Source organism: Misgurnus anguillicaudatus, chromosome 14 (assembly GCF_027580225.2).
Source record: "Misgurnus anguillicaudatus chromosome 14, ASM2758022v2, whole genome shotgun sequence".
In the NCBI taxonomy this organism is placed as follows: Eukaryota; Metazoa; Chordata; class Actinopteri; order Cypriniformes; family Cobitidae; genus Misgurnus; species Misgurnus anguillicaudatus.
Genome location: NC_073350.2, coordinates 26180164 through 26196816, shown reverse-complemented (window position 1 = coordinate 26196816; position 16653 = coordinate 26180164). Strand labels below are relative to the sequence as shown.

The following is a 16653-nucleotide window of genomic DNA, read 5'->3' as shown; positions in this document are numbered from 1 at the left end:
CGCCAATCATAACGACACGCCCCGTTTATATAGCATCAAATTTCAAGCTAAAATGAAACTTACCACAATATTAAACACTTGAACATATATCAGCGTCATAACAACTACTTGAAAAGACCAAAACCATCTTTTGGAAACTTTTATTGGAAGTGTAAATTTTTTTTTTAATTTAGGGCAGAGTCCCATTCGTTTGAATGGAGAGGGCGGGGTTTATGACTTGTACTGCAGCCAGCCACCAGGGGGCGATCAAAGAGCCAGAGGCTTCAATTTTCAAGGCTTATGAGGCACACCCGGTCAGTATTGAGAGAAAAGCCCTACCCCCTATGAGTACTAATTAAAGGCGGAGTGCACAATGTTTGAAAAGCGACTACCAAAACACACTTATAGCCAATCAGCAGTAAGGAGCGTGTCTACTAACCGACATCCTTGCCGGGTTGCGTATGTGTGGGGCGGGTCTTTTAAAAGAAGGTCCAGATTCTATTGGGGTAGGGGCGTGTTTGTTAAGGTGATTTCAAATATCAACATTGGCTTTCAAACATTGTGCACTCCGCCTTTAATATCAGCTGAGCCGTTGGTTGCAATTCACAATCTTACCGCTAGGTGCCACTTAAAATCTACACAAAACACCTTAAATTATGGGGAAAAAATACTTTAAAAACTTTCACATAAACTTTTCACAGGTAATTAAACCATCAAATATTGACATCTGATATACAAGTATGGTTAAAAACTTTACTTTTTATAATAATGTTGACATTTGCATGGAAATGCACGCATGGGCGGCATGCTGTTTAGGACTGGCACAAATAACCAGTCATGTTTAAACACATTGAGCGTTTTATCTCACCTGTTAGATATTTCTCTTTAGCTCGAGCTCGTTCATCAGCGTCAAAATACCACACTGTTATGGCATACCTGCACACAAACCAGCATTCTTAAAATCACATTTATCAAATACACACAACCACATGTATGAAAGCACAAGCATCTGTTAGAATCAATGTTTTCAAATGTTCATATCATCACTGACCTGGTGGAGTACGCCGGTTGAACCTCGTGCGGGTTGCGTCTGTCTGACCAGAAGAGTATGAGTCTATCAAACTTGGGCTCGATGTCTGCAAACTGAGCTGTTCCCTCTGGAAAGATCCGCAGAAGACCACCGTGTTCCTATTGAATAGACAGACACTGTGAGATGAGGCTCACAAAAGATCGGCTTCATAAAAAAAACTAGTGCTGGGCAAAGATTAATCGCGACCAATCGCATACAAAATAAAAGTGATTTTTGGCATAATATATGAGTATGTGCTGTGTGTAATTATTATGTATAAATAAATACACACACATTCATGTATGTATTTAAGAAACATTTACATGTTTGTATATATTTATTTATATTTTTATATATTCTATATTAAAAATAAATGTAAAAAAATTATATATAAGTAAAACAATTCTGAAATGAATATATGAATGTGTGTGTGGTTAAATATACACAATAATTAGACACAGTACACGCACATATATTATGCAAAAAATCACTTTTATTTTGTATGCGATTAATCGCGATTAATCTTTGCCCAGCACTAAAAAAAAACCTTACAAAAATGTTTCGGGTCTTTTAAGGGATCGCCTCATTTCAGCGTGGACTAAGTAAGGTATCAAGTTTTAACCAAGAGTTTTAAAGAGCACCTATTTCATTGATAAAAACAATGTTATTTTGTGTATTTGGTATAATACAATCTGTTTGTGTGGTTTATGGTTAAAACACATTATTTTACACAAACTGTACATTTTTGTGTCCCTGATTTTGCCAGCTATTCTTTACTTTGTGATTGGCCTGAATACCTCTGACTTCAGCAGGAAATGTTAAGATCCTTACACTTTTTGAAAGATTCGCTTAATATGACACTCTATCTTGATAGTAAAAAACTGTCTATGACTACAGTACTTTAAAATTAAATATATACCGTACAAATCCAACAAAAAAGTGAGTTTCATTCACACTAAATGGAATGTTGTGGATGGGAAAACCCTGGGAGGGAATGTCTTTTTTTCCTGCCCCAGGACAACCGGATGCTAAATTTAGCTTAAACCTGACACACTGGGACTTTTACATAACTAGCCAAGACAGCAGGGAACAAGCAGGTTTGCGTGAGACGGCTATTTTCCTCTCTGTTCATTAAAGGGATAGGTGAGGAAGAGAGTTTACATTATTTGCATCCTGTGCTGCTTAAGAAAGATGGGAAAAACAGGATTCTACGCAAGGATATTTGTGTGTAAGAGATTATATAAGGACAAATCAATGTAACCATTCAACTGTGATCTCACAAGCGCAGTTAAACCTCAAACAACGTATAGATAAAGAACAGTCTGCCATTGAGTCTTTAATCTAGACTAAACATTATACATCAAACAATGCCTTTCTTTCCTGCTGCAATCCCTGTATCCTATATTTCTGTCCTATATATCTTTTTTTGCACGTACTCTTACATGATCAACACTGCCACAGCTGGTAGGAATGTTGCTGGGAAGCGACGCAGGGCTGACCTTAGATCTGTGTCAGGTCTGCTGTAAATGTTATTTTCTGTAACTTCATTGTTGTACATTTATGCAAAATGCACAAAAAAAGCTGAGAAAAGCGTTTACTCAACTGGTAAAACATGGTGTCACCAACACCAAGGTCTTGGGTTCGAACCTCAAGGAATGCATTAAATATCGCTATATAAACTCTCAATTGAACTTTCGTGTCTCTAAGTAAACTCTCGTGTGGTCTATTGATAAACAGTACCAGCAGCAAATGTTGGTTTTGAATATCTATTGTATTGTAAGCTCAGATGTGAGTTTGAGCAGTCTAGATCAGATAAGATCAAAGAAACAGAGAGGAGAGCAAACCGAAACACATGTGGACGCTGGAGAACCTTCAGAGAAGACTTTTACCTTGGCATTCCAGTCTTTATTCAGGTAATATATGCACGTGACACATCTCCCATCTCCGTTAGGGTTATCCACATGCCGTACGTATCCTGTCCCGTTGCCAGGGTAACATGCCACCATCGCCTGGAAGAAACAACAGTAAGGGATGCTTTAGAAATGGACCAAAAAAGACAATAATACAGACGTAATACGTGACGTCAAACTCCTTTTGTATTGTAAATGCAGCACCCAACATGAAGCTGTTATTCAATAAAATATTTCCTAAAGCTCAACTTTCACTACATTTACATTGATATGAGTGGTTATAATTGCAGGTACATTTGAACTGTGTCCCAATTTGAAGTTTTTGTGTTAATAATATTCTGTGTATGTTGCGCATATTTCTTGGGTTTCTAAAATAAAATGTAAATTTTTCTGGTCAGAAACATGTCAGCAGTGGGCGCGTACAGCAGGTGACGCAAATTATGGATTCTTCGAAGGCTAGACCGTCTCTTTTTAGTTTTCTTTGTGAAACTCGAAGGCTGCGACCTTCAAAGAGTGCTCGCCTGATGTCGCATTTTTAGAAGGTTGCAGCCTTCGAAACGGTAGACAGCTGTGGTGTCCAAAGTCATTTTTTTCAGCTTTTTTTAAAGGGCACCTATTTCATTGCTAAAAACAATGTTATTTTATGTATTTGGTATAATACAATGTGTTTGCGTGGTTTATGGTTTAAAAAAACACATTATTTTCCACATACCGTACATTTTTGCAGCCCCAGATTTCACTCTCTTCCTGAAACGCATTGATTTTGTACAAAACTCATTGATCTGAAAAGCAATGTGTCGCTGATTGGCCAGCTAATCTGTACGTTGTGATTGGCCTGAATAACTCTGACGTCAGCCAGAAATGTGACGCTCCTTATCATGTTTGAAAGATTCAGTCACAATGTAATGCTAACAGGAGTTAACTTACAGGCTGAGTCCGAAGCAGGAGAAATTATGATTATGATAATGTCTGTCTTCTGTATGTCACCAATCCCAGAAAGTAAACTGTTGCCTACAATCTGTGTGTTTGTTGTAGTCCAAGAAAAGATATTTACATTGAGACAATAACTCGCGTCATCGTTTACTTTGGGGAATGTACCTTTAGCATATCGTTTACATGTACTAATACACACTTACACACCAAAGGAAATGTAAAAACGTGAACCATAGGTGCTCTTTAAATGTGACCCCGGACCTAATAAGTAGCACAGGTATATTGTGTAGCAATATGTACGGGTCAAAATTGTCTATTTTTTATGCCAAAAATCATTAGGATATTAAGTAAAGATCATGCGTCATAAAGATATTTTGTAAATATCCTACAAAAATATATATATATATATTTTTTGCACCCTCAGATTCAAATAATCTTTTTTTTTAATTTAGCTTTCAGGTGATGTATACATCTCAACAGTGTTGGGCAAGTTACTGAAAATTAGTAATTAGTTACAGTTACTAGTTACTTCTTTTAAAAGTAACTGAATTACTCTACCAGTTACTGTATATCAAAAGTAATTAGTTACTTAGAAAAGTAACTTTTAAGTTACTTTTATGTCTGCTTTTTAAATGTAAATATGAAGAGTACTGAACAGTCAAACAATAAAATAATATGGATGGGCTATTTTACACGTAAGACTCTAATATATTACATACTGTAGGAGCCTATTTTGCTTTAGATTCAACCTTTGAATATTTTTGTTAGAAATTATCTTAATATGTAAACTTACTTTATTTATGTACAGTTGTGTTCAAAATTATTCAACCCCAACTGAAATTGATTGTTTTGGCCGGTTTGACATTGATTTTGATCATTCAGTCATCCTGCTTACAATTACATCAAAGAGGCATGTGTAGGTCAGACAAATATAACATAACATTTATAATGAAATAACCACAAATGTCTTTTCTGTGCTCACATCATTATCAGTTTTATTCAACCCCCAAGTGACATTCAATCTTAGTACTTAGTACAACATCCTTTTACAGTTAAAACAGCTTTTAAACGTGAAGCATAGCTTGACACAAGTGTCTTGCAGCGATCTACGGGTATCTTGGCCCATTCATCATGGGCAAAAGCCTCCAGTTCAGTCACATTCTTAGGCTTGCGCACTGCAACTGCTTTCTTTAAGTCCCACCAGAGGTTCTCAATCGGATTTAAGTCTGGTGACTGCGATGGCCACTTCAAAATGTTCCAGCCTTTTTTCTGCAACCATGCTCTAGTGGATTTGGAGGTATGCTTGGGATCATTGTCCTGTTGAAAGGTCCAACGTCTCCCAAGCCTCAGGTTTGTGACGGACTGCAACACATTGTCATCCAATATCTCCTGGTACTGAAGAGAATTCATGGTACCTTGCACACGCTGAAGTTTCCCTGTACCTGCAGAAGCAAAACAGCCCCAAAGCATGATTGACCCCCCACCATGCTTCACAGTAGGCAAGGTGTTCTTTTCTTCATAGGCCTTGTTTTTCCTCCTCCAAACATAGCGTTGATCCATGGGCCCAAACAGTTCTAATTTTGTTTCATCAGTCCACAGAACACTATCCCAAAACTTCTGTGGTTTGTCCACATGACTTTTGGCATACTGCAGTCGACTCTTCTTATTCTTTGGAGACAGCAAGGGGGTGCGCCTGGGAGTTCTGGCATGGAGGCCTTCAGTACGCAGGGTGCGCCGTATTGTCTGAGCAGAAACTTCAGTACCCACATCTGACAAATCTTTTCTCAGTTCCTCAGCAGTCACACGGGGACTTTTTTCCACTCTACGCTTCAGATAGCGCACAGCAGTCGCAGTTAGCATCTTTTTTCTGCCACGACCAGGAAGCGTTTCAACAGTGCCCTTTGCCTTGAATTTGCGAATGATGCTTCCTATGGTGTCTTTTGGTATGTTTAACATCTTTGCAATCTTCTTATAGCCATTGCCCTTCCTGTGAAGATTAATCACCTCTTCTCTTGTCTTCCTGGACCATTCTTTTGACTTCACCATGTTTGTAACCACACCAGTAAATGTTTAGAAGGAGTTGAGTATCACAGTCATTTTAAAGCTGCCTAATTGGTGCTTATTAGGCTCTATTGCTGTTCCCTGACATCCATAGGTGTTTTCAATACCTGATTTAAAACACTTCAATGAACCTCTGTTCTTCAGAGTGGTAGTTCTTTAAGGGGTTGAATAATTGTGTCAATGAAGAATTCACAAAAGAAACATTTATTACTATATTACAAAACCAATTGATGTCGTTTTAGTTGCATATGGTTCTTTAAGAAGTCATTGTAGGATTTCATTCTGAATACAATTACAAATGTACACTAAATTCCCTAAAACCCTTAACAGCATTGGGGGTTGAATAATTTTGAACACAACTGTATATCATTTAGATCATTTAGACAAATATTCTGCATGTTTACAAAAATATATAATGTGTTAAAATTGTGAAGTGTCTCTTTAAAAATTTGGAGACAATTGTGTCAACATGTCATATTCTCTAAAATAAATGATAATTTTTCTGATTTCATATTTATTTTAATAAGTTAGAAACATCTCCGCTGTGTCCTGCTGACAGGCGCGATGCGCGTGCAGCAGATGAGGCAAATTATGGGTCCTCCGAAGGTTAGACCGTCTCATTTCAGTTCTCTTCGCGAACTTCTGAGCGCCTTGAAAGGCCGAGTGCTCTCCTTTTATCGCATGCTTAGTAGGGTGCAGCCCTTGAATTGGAACACAGCTTGTGAAGCTTGCCGCAGGGACTGCGCTCTTTGGTCATATATTGTTTGTTTTCTGTTGGATTTAAATGATACACAGGATTAAAAGGAAGATATTTAATCAGAAAACGGAGTAGGCTACGTGGATTGTTTTGTCGGACGGACACAGAGTGAGTGGATTGTTTTTTTGGATACGGAGAGACTGAAACTAAAACTAAAAGCGAGCTCACACATACTATGGAGTTTTAACACGGGTGTACAGCGCAGTGTGAATATTTTAGTGGAAACAACAATCGCGGATCGTTCTCTTCCATGAAGCCGATGTAAACATCTAAGAATACATGAACATTTCTTAGATTTATTACCTTTGTGGACTACAAATGCAAGTTGATGTCATACTGCGATTGCTTGGTGAGGATAATTTACAAACATGAGACCGGATGGATTATGACTTGCGCACAATTTTTAAACAAAGGTATGTTGTCCCGTTTAGATTTTTCATGTTCATTCTATATGCACTGTCAGCTATGATGAAGTGTAATGAATCATTGCGCCGCCAACTACGGTCCTGCGACGTCAGATATGTCTTGTCTATTTTTTACAAAATAGAGTAACGCGAGTAACAAACTCATTTAAAATTCAGTAATTGTAATTGCGTTACTTGATTTAAAAAAATACTTTGTTACATGCTCGTTACTGCTAAAAGTAGTGGAGTTACAGTGTTACTCCCATCACTGTACCTCAATTTCATAAAATTTACATTTATGACTGGTTTTGTGGTCCTGGGTCACATTTATATTTTTAATGATTTTAATAATTTGGTAGGAATATTCATTGTCATGAATCACAAGATGTTAAATGTCAAAACTATATATTTTTTGGAAAAAAAAAAGACATGGCTAAAAATAATGATTTTATGTTGTACGAATTTGTCAGTGGTGCTTCTGTTCCTGTCAAACTTTGTTACAAAGTGTATTGTAACAGTATTGATAGTAGGGGTGCGTGGGACAAAAAGTAACGCGCGGTTAGTTGTAACACGGACTGTTTACATTGTTGCACAGGATTGGCGTTTTGATTTTCCTTTCACGCTGCCAAAAGACAATCTCCCGCAAATTATTGGAAATGTATAATGTCTTTCCAGAGAGTTATTGATGAACGAGTGTTTTGGTGGCATGCAAGTACATTTTTTCATATGTTTTTTTCGGTTTCTAAGTTGGGTGTGTAAGATACCAAATCCAATGCTATGTCATATTAATCAGTGTCTTGTTGACTAAAACATAGCATCGTTTTGAAATATGTCTGCAGGTCTTAGCAACTTTTTTGGTAGACTTGAAAATCTTTTGACCCAGCGGGGTTAATTGTAACGCCGTGTTACAACTAAAGGGCGATTATAGTCGTGCGTAGGTCCTACGGCGTAGCTACGGCGTAGGCTATCCGTAGCCTGTGCGTAGCTCTGCGTAGCCTGACGCGCACCTCACAAAATTTCTAACAGCGCGTCGGCTCTACGCGGACCGTAAGCGCTGTGATTGGTCCACCAGAACCCCTCCCGTCAGGTAAAAAAACTGCGTCATAGGTATTTCCGTTTGAGACGGTGAAAACAAAGATGAGCCAAGTTGAGGAGTGATTTAACTCAAACTGAAACATAAGTCGCTGTTTATTTACTTCCATCATTGCTGGTCTTCTCAAATTATACACAACAAGTTGCTATTTCTTCTTCGTTTGTGGGTTTACTTGCTTAGCTTCTTCTTCTGTGACGACTTCTGCTGCTACTGTGGTTACACGCGTGATTACTGCCAACCAGCGGTTTCGCGTGTGTTTGCACGTCGACGCGGACGGCGACGCACAAGTATAAATGAAAACCGACGCGGAACCTACGCCGTCGCTGCTACGCCGTAGGACCTACGCACGACTATAAATCGCCCTTAACCCCTCAACAATAACGATATGAAAACCGCTTACTTTAGCGTAATTCTTGCCGTTGTTTTAAATAGGCTACACACAAATGATTGCTGGCTGCCAACAAAATAAATGTGCTTGTCTTATCAAAAATTGTGTGACAAATTTATTTTTGTTCATATGTTTAATATTAATTGAATAAGGTCACGTCAAAGATTGAAATCATAATGAAATTAATGGCTAAAATCAGAATTTGATGCTCATTATCTCAGAATTTGATTTTTAAATCTGTAGTATGATTATTACAGACTGGGTCACATATAAAAAATGTGCTGCTTATTATGTGTCATAATTGTGCTGCTTTTTCTCACATATTTAGACATTTGTATCCATTTATAATTGAATTATTGTTAGAAAAGGGCTGGATGAATGAATACAGTGTGGATACCTGTCTATTAGAGACAGATATATAAACAATATCCACTTCAAGTGTATAGACAAAAAAGTATTGAAATATTTGCCTGCAAACTTAATTTTTAGCAAGTGTTACAACTAACCCCCTGCCTGTTACAATTAACCCCACCTATGGGGTAAGTTGTAACATTTGCACTTCTGTCATGTTTGGTGTAATTGTCCAAGAATGGTAAGTACTAGAAACAAACTTCAAATGTTTATTTGTAGCAGAGATTTGTGTGTTGCTTTTGTAAAAATATAATTAATCAAACTCAAAAAAATTTTGAATGATTGAGCCAAAACCAAAAAGCCCCGCTCTCCCCTAAGTCATACACAGAGTCTGTCGGTCTGTCTCTCTCTCTCTCTCTCTCTCTCTCTCAAAATTTTAATTTAAGTGTGCTTTATTGGCATGACAAAAACTGTACATTTGTATTGACAAAGCATTTGCAGCTGGACTGAGTACAAATAGTGCAAATAAAAGTAAAAATAAAACAAAGTATATAGTGCAAAATTAAAAGTGAAATCTTTCCCTCACACACACACACACACACACACACACACACACACACACACAATTTGAGCTGCTAATGCAAAGCTCTACCAACTTAGCTACAGCGGGACACAAATATAACAACCAGCCTTCCTAAGGTTTCACTTATGTAAAACACGAATAAGGATATTAAATGTTTTGCTCAGTCATCTGTGTTAGGATTAGTGTTTTAAAGCCAAATTAATGACCAGATTTTAAGTATATATTTATAAAAAATAAAATGTTTATCAACTATGTGATTTTTTTTATTTGGGTAAAATATGATCACAAGATTAACCTGTTACTTTATATTTTTATAATACAGTATGCAGTGATACAGTCACACAAGGATACTGTACAATACTACAGGGCACAAAAACTTGAATCAAAAAAGTAAAAAAAACACACACACAAGGTGATAGCTGTGTTATTCTCAGTACTGTGATGATTATATCTTTTAATCTTGTTGAATCTGGGTTATGAGGCTGAGGGAACAATGAAGCTATTGCTGTAGTTTTTCCTCGGCTGAGGTTAGTCCTTCCTCATTCTTCCTCTGCGTCTCTTATTTTGGTCTCCAGATTAACATGGAAATTGTTAATCAAAAGGGAAAAAATAGCAGTGCAATGTATTTTTGCACACGGATACGTCCTTTATTTTACCAGGGGAGGCTCAAAAAATAGATCAGTAAAAAAGACAACCGTTCAACTCTAGTCAGTGACCTGCGTATGACATCTTTCTAGGGCAAACTACCATGCACTTCCTTGTAATAAGACTTTTAAAAATAGCTTTAGGTGTAAACGTGTCAAACTTTAAACAAGGACGTGACTGAGCTAACATTCGCCTTTAAATCATTAACAAAACATTTTGAATAAGCATTGCCGCCCAGCGCAGAAAACCTTTGCACTAGAGTCGTGTGCAGAAAACAGTGCAGTCAGACCGGCCCTCCGATATCGACCCCTCTGGGAACTTGCATTTACCCTGCTTTTTTCACCCACTTCTGCACGTACGCTCCCAAATCAGATCACTTCAGTTACAGTACACGACCTTACGCTCTATTTTTATACACGATCACATTAGGGGATTTTTAGGCCTTGACTTATCCGTCTAACCCTTTAACATAGAGCATAATGTCAAAGGGCAGAGAAATCTTCCCCAGAGATGTGAGCTTCAGCGTGTTTTCCACTGGCGTGTGTATGGGAGGGAGGGAGGACGCTTGTTATGGTTGAAAAACAAATCTCTTTTCCAAATATTTTGTAATACTATACTTACAGTTCGTACAGTGTTCATACATGTGACCATGACTGTGAAATCCAGGATAATTATGAGATTAGCAGCAGCAAAGTTTGATTTCGCATTTACTTTAACCTTTATGTGGCCTTACTCAGTCAATATAAAGATATCAGGGTTGTATTTTTACACAATGTTCTTTACATTATGCAGTAGGATTATTTTATGTATAAAACAGTATATAAAACTATGTTATGAGTATTATTTGTATTATTAGTAGGGGAGAGCGGGGGCGAAAGTACAATTTTTCAAAAAAACGTAATTTTAAAAGATAATGTTATAGACAGAGATATATTTTTGCTGTGGTCAATAACTCACAAGTGTGCTCTATCAATACCAGGTAGAATTTTGTAAAAATGTAACAAGACTTTAGTATATATTTGCTTTAAACATAAGTAGTGAATTGTTACTTTAGACCCCACCTGCAGGGACGAAAGTAACACACAGGCGAGTCAAAAGTAACACAACAAAACAATATTGATTTTTGTGTTACACATGTTTTTTATTAAATATACATGACTATGACCTTGTTAATATGTAACTGCAAACATACACTCACCTAAAGGATTATTAGGAACACCTGTTCAATTTCTCATTAATGCAATTGTTTAATCAACCAATCCCATGGCAGTTGCTTCAATGCATTAAGGGGTGTGGTCCTGGTCAAAATAATCTCCTGAACTCCAAACTGAATGTCAGAATGGGAAAGAAAGCTGATTCAAGCAATTTTGAGGGTGGCATGGTTGTTGGTGCCAGACAGGCTGGTCTGAGTATTTCACAATCTGCTCAGTTACTGGGATTTTTACACACAACCATTTCTAGGGTTTACAAAGAATGGTGTGAAAAGGGAAAAACATCCAGTATGTGGCAGTCCTGTGGGCAAAAATGCCTTGTTGATGCTAGAGGAGAATGGGCCGTCTGATTCAAACTGATAAAAGAGCAACGTTGGCTGAAATAACCACTCGTTACAACCGAGGTATGCAGCAAAGCATTTGTGAAGCCACAACACGCACAACCTTGAGGCGGATGGGCTACAACAGCAGAAGACCCCATCGGGTACCACTCATCTCCACTACAAATAGGAAAAAGAGGCTACAATTTGCTCACCAAAATTGGACAGTTGAAGACTGGAAAAAAGTTTCCTGGTCTGACAAGTCTCGATTTCTCATGAGACATTCAGATGGTAGAGTCAAAATTTGGCGTAAACAGAATGAGAACATGGATCCATCATGCCTTGTTACCACTGTGCAGGCTGGTGGTGGTGGTGTAATGGTGTGGGGGATGTTTTCTTGGCAGACTTTAGGCCCCTTTGTGCTAACTGGGCATCGTTTAAATGCCACGGCCTACCTGAGCATTGTTTCTGACCATGCCCATCCCTTTATGACCACCATGTACCCATCCTCTGATGGCTACTTCAAGCAGAATAATGCACCATATCACAAAGCTCAAATCATTTCAAATTGGTTAATTGAACATGACAATGAGCTCACTGTACTAAAATGGCCCCCACAGTCACCAGATCTCAACCCAATAGAGCATCTTTGGGATGTGGTGGAACGGGAGCTTCATGCCCTGGATGTTCCTCTCCCCAAATCTCCATCAACTACAAGATGTTATCCTATCAATATGGGCCAACATTTCTAAAGAATGCTTTTAGCACCTTGTTGAATCGATGCCACGTAGAATTAATGTAGTTCTGAAGGCGAAAGGGGGTCAAACACAGTATTAGTATGGTGTAGTGTTGTCAAAATTATCGATATTTCGATAGATATCGATACAGAAATTTTAAAACGATTCCAATACTCGTGTCCCGCGGAATCGATACTCCGAGACGAGCTGCGAGTTGTTTTTTATGTAACTCTGCAAACACCAGCTGCGCGCTCTCGCTCTCTCTCTTTCTTTTAAACGGCGCCGCACACACAGTGCACGTGAATACAGTGCTCCGCCTCCTCTCCTCGTCTCGTTCGCTCTGGTTTAACAGTAGTACAAGAAAGCCAAGCAGTGTTGCTGTGTGGAGCTTTTTTCGGATGTGAGTCAAATAAACATGCGAACCCGAAGGACACAAGTGAAGTAAGCCAAATATGCGTTGCTATAGAGCCGCGTGCTAACAGCGCTAGCAAAGCACTGAAGGACCGACACGCCGACGAGAGATTGATAATCATCCCAAACTATTAATTCTAGACTTTCCAAATTGTTGTTGATATGCGTGTGGTCACGTTTTGCCTGTAATGATCCAAGTTAATACAATCGTCTCACAGTTATCAGACTTAGGAAATTAGACAGCATTTTAGCTGACAAGAAAATACTTCTACTGTGGTAAAAAGTAAATGAACCCAGATACTGTTGTGCTTTAAGTTCACAAAAACACGTCATTTATTAACCCTCATGTCGTTTAGTGAGGTATATTTTCATATTTACACTATAATCTGTTTATCATATAAACGTTAATGTATTAACATTAACAAACAAAAAGCAATGCATTTGTTTAAGTACTTGTTTATCTTTTTTACTATGCTAATGCTCACTAGAGAAAAACTCAGATAATGCTGCTAAAATTATTCTTTTTTTTACCTTGAATGCCATTGCTCTAATTTATTTTTTATATTTTGATATATTTTATATTTTGCTTAAATGTTTAATATATCTGCTGTTCATATATGTTAATTTATTAGTGTGTTATATGATTAGAATGTTGTCCTGTTTTTAATATAAAGCACAGCAATGAGATTTGAGAGTGTTTCTCCCTTTTCAAAAAAAGTATCGAAAAAGTATCGGAATCGAAACCATTGACATAGTATCGGTATCGAACCAATAATTTTGGTATCGTGACAACACTAGTATGGTGTTCCTAATAATCCTTTAGGTGAGTGTATTTTGTAATTACAATTTCATTTAAAATTTATTTTTTATCAAATGTTTCAAAAGCAACAAACAGCGCAAACTTAAATTGTTGAGAATAAAATATTTTTTCAACAGTTTGAAAACTATGAAAATGAAATTAAATCAAATTAGAATAATATGTGTTAGAGCACTAAATAACATGTAGATTGATCAGTACTTTAACACATGAAACCAGAAACACAACGCGTTATAAGAAAAATGACCGCATTAGGAATTTACTTTTCATGGTTGAAAACAGCTTTCTGGATCTACACGGGGAAAACGGTGAGTAAATAACGCAATATTTGTCAGCTCTGTCAAGGGTATGTGTGCTTAAGATGCTGTAATAGTCTGGGATGTAAATTTTATCAGGGCTCGGATCATCCCAGTCCCACGTTACTTTTGCCCCGGTTCTCCCCTACTATTACACAATCTGAGCAATTTTTCCCCTAAAATCACATCAATTCTGACAAAGCTGCACAACAGCTATCACATGTGCAAGAGTCATTTGAATATATAAGCACAGCCGTGATTCAGCCTTAGGCATGAGGCCATAGGTATTCACATACATACAGACCTGACAGCAACATGCAGCCTTATCACAACAGTACGTGACTAACCTGTGTTTGCTGAGAAAAACAACAACTTTGTTGTCATTATCTGTGTAGTGATACAAAACAAGTTGTTTCTTGGAACACCTTAGTTTCATCACAGCAGTACTAAATCAAAACAATGTGACGTTTATGACACCTCCTATTTTTAAAACGTGATACAATTTTTGCAGATTCTGCAAAGGTGATACGGGCACACTTTCACACACCAGAACCTAAACACACACATTTGTTAACAGCAGGATGTTGCATGTGTCTCTTTAACATTTCACATTCCAGCTCATTTCCTGAGGCCTAGAATTTCATATTAGATTTCCTACAAAAGTGCATCATCGTTCCCTGAGAAGCGACAAGCAAATTTGGTGAAAATAGCTTTCAAAGCCGATGTATTTGAGTTAGCAATGCTGGGGGTGTGGCCTACTGCTAATCACTAAGCTGAAGTGGATAACCAGGAATGTGAGGGTCAACAAAAGGCCAGGCATGGGTCAGACTATTGTTATGTTTTACTGTTTACCTCATTACCCATTTTTAAAGGTCCCATTCTTTCTGTGTTTTTGAAGCTTTGTGTTTACAGCACGCAATATAACATGTGTTCATGTTTCACATCTAAAAAAAACAGTATTTTTCACACAATTTACTTATCTGTATAGCGCAGTTTTCACTGTCCTCAAAACGGGCTGATGACTTCCTTGTTCTATAAAGTCCCTACCTTCTAAAATACGTAACGAGTTCTGATTGTGTAGTTTTTTTAGTGTGTTGTGATTCGATAGCAGCTTAGCTTGCCGTTACCTTAGCTTGCCGTTACCTTAGCTGGCGGCTGACGTATTCCTTTTTAGTCCAAAAACTGTTCTACTGATGTCATTAAAGCAGGAAGTAGAGGGCTGTAGTCCATACCGGCCATTCGCTGTAGGCATTGAAAGGGGAATTCTGTTAAAGAAAATATATCGCCTGGCAGTGAACTTTGAGCTTTATCATTTTACAGGTATTATTTTAGGGATGGGCATTTTCCAGTAATTTACTATTCGAATATTTATGCTCATAAAGAACGAATATTCGAATATTCGTTTATTTAAATTATGTTAATTAAGACATGCGTCTTTTGTATTTTTCGTTTTGTCATAATTTCACAGAAGGCTTATAATAAATAAAATATCCACAACAAGCTAAACTTATATTCTGTATGTATATGTATGTATGTATTTTTAAGTTGAATACAAACATAAATTGTATATATATATTTTAAATTCTTCTTAAAAAATATCCTACAGAAAAAAAGGCATTAAAACCCCATGCGGAGCGCAGTCTGAGTCAGTCAAACCCCAAGTTTCAAGTCGATCGTTAGTATGAATTCATTACTGTTGGATCCTACATACATTATATTATACCAAATATTATACATTAACCCCAAATCTAAGCGAAGTTTGAGGACTTGCGAAGTTTAAAGTTTGAGGACTTGACAAAGTAGGCTATCATCATTTAAACCCTTAAACAGACTCCAAATAAGAGCCCGGAGCAAACGAAAAAACGCATCTACATAACCGACTGCTCAGTCAACATATAAATATCTTCTCAGTTTAGTTTGACATGTATTTGTGAATAAAGAAACCATCTTTACCCTACCTGCTTCGGTGAAAGCCCGTTCTTCTGACTAGATACATAATGCCGGTGCTGCGGAGAAAACTCTTCCTCGTGTTGCACGTGATGATGATTATCGGATAAAAACAACAGACGGATTGAACAAGATTGAATATCTGTATTTAACATTATTTTACAAATAACGTAAGCTGGCTCGATAGATTATTGGTGAGTGTGCAAAGTTAGCGTTAGCTTAATTTAACAAGATTTCACAAAGACGGAGCTTTGCTTTTAAACAGCCATGTGCAGTTATCCGGTTCATTTGTGAAAGAGCACCGCATATTATAAATGTTCTCCGTTTCATTTCGTTCTCCGTGTCTGTCTCGTTATTAACAAAATAAAGTAGACTTTATAACAGAAAGCTTCCAAATCTCTCATGATGTGTTGATGCGTGCGGCGGAGAAGCACGTTTAATAACACGTGAGCCTTCACTGAGCCAGTTGCCAAATATGGCGCTGCGCGGACAAACCCGTAGATAAAAGAAAAAAAACCTTAAATTCGTCTGCAATCTGCATTGCCAAACAATCAGAAATATATACAAATTAATGTTCATGTATATCTTACATTTAAGTCTGTAAAAGAGGATAGATGAAGTGAAAAAGCATTAAATAATTCGTAACCCTTTGGTGGCACATTAAAAACAAACAAACATTCGAATAGCATTTTTTAAATTCGAATTATTATTGCCGATCGAATATTCGAATATCCGTGCCCA

The 16653-nt window shown here is 37.5% G+C and overlaps 1 protein-coding gene across 1 annotated transcript in view; it reads right to left on the bottom strand.

Moving 5' to 3' along the window:
* Positions 1 to 16653, bottom strand: part of egln1b (egl-9 family hypoxia-inducible factor 1b) — a 36325-nt gene that overhangs the window by 1572 nt on the left and 18100 nt on the right. The window contains exons 2-4 of the mRNA XM_055184098.2: positions 2938 to 3057; positions 1031 to 1167; positions 848 to 915 (exon numbers count right to left, since the gene is read on the bottom strand). Coding sequence (XP_055040073.1) covers positions 848 to 915; positions 1031 to 1167; positions 2938 to 3057 — 325 coding nt within the window. The remainder of the gene's footprint in view (positions 1 to 847; positions 916 to 1030; positions 1168 to 2937; positions 3058 to 16653) is intronic.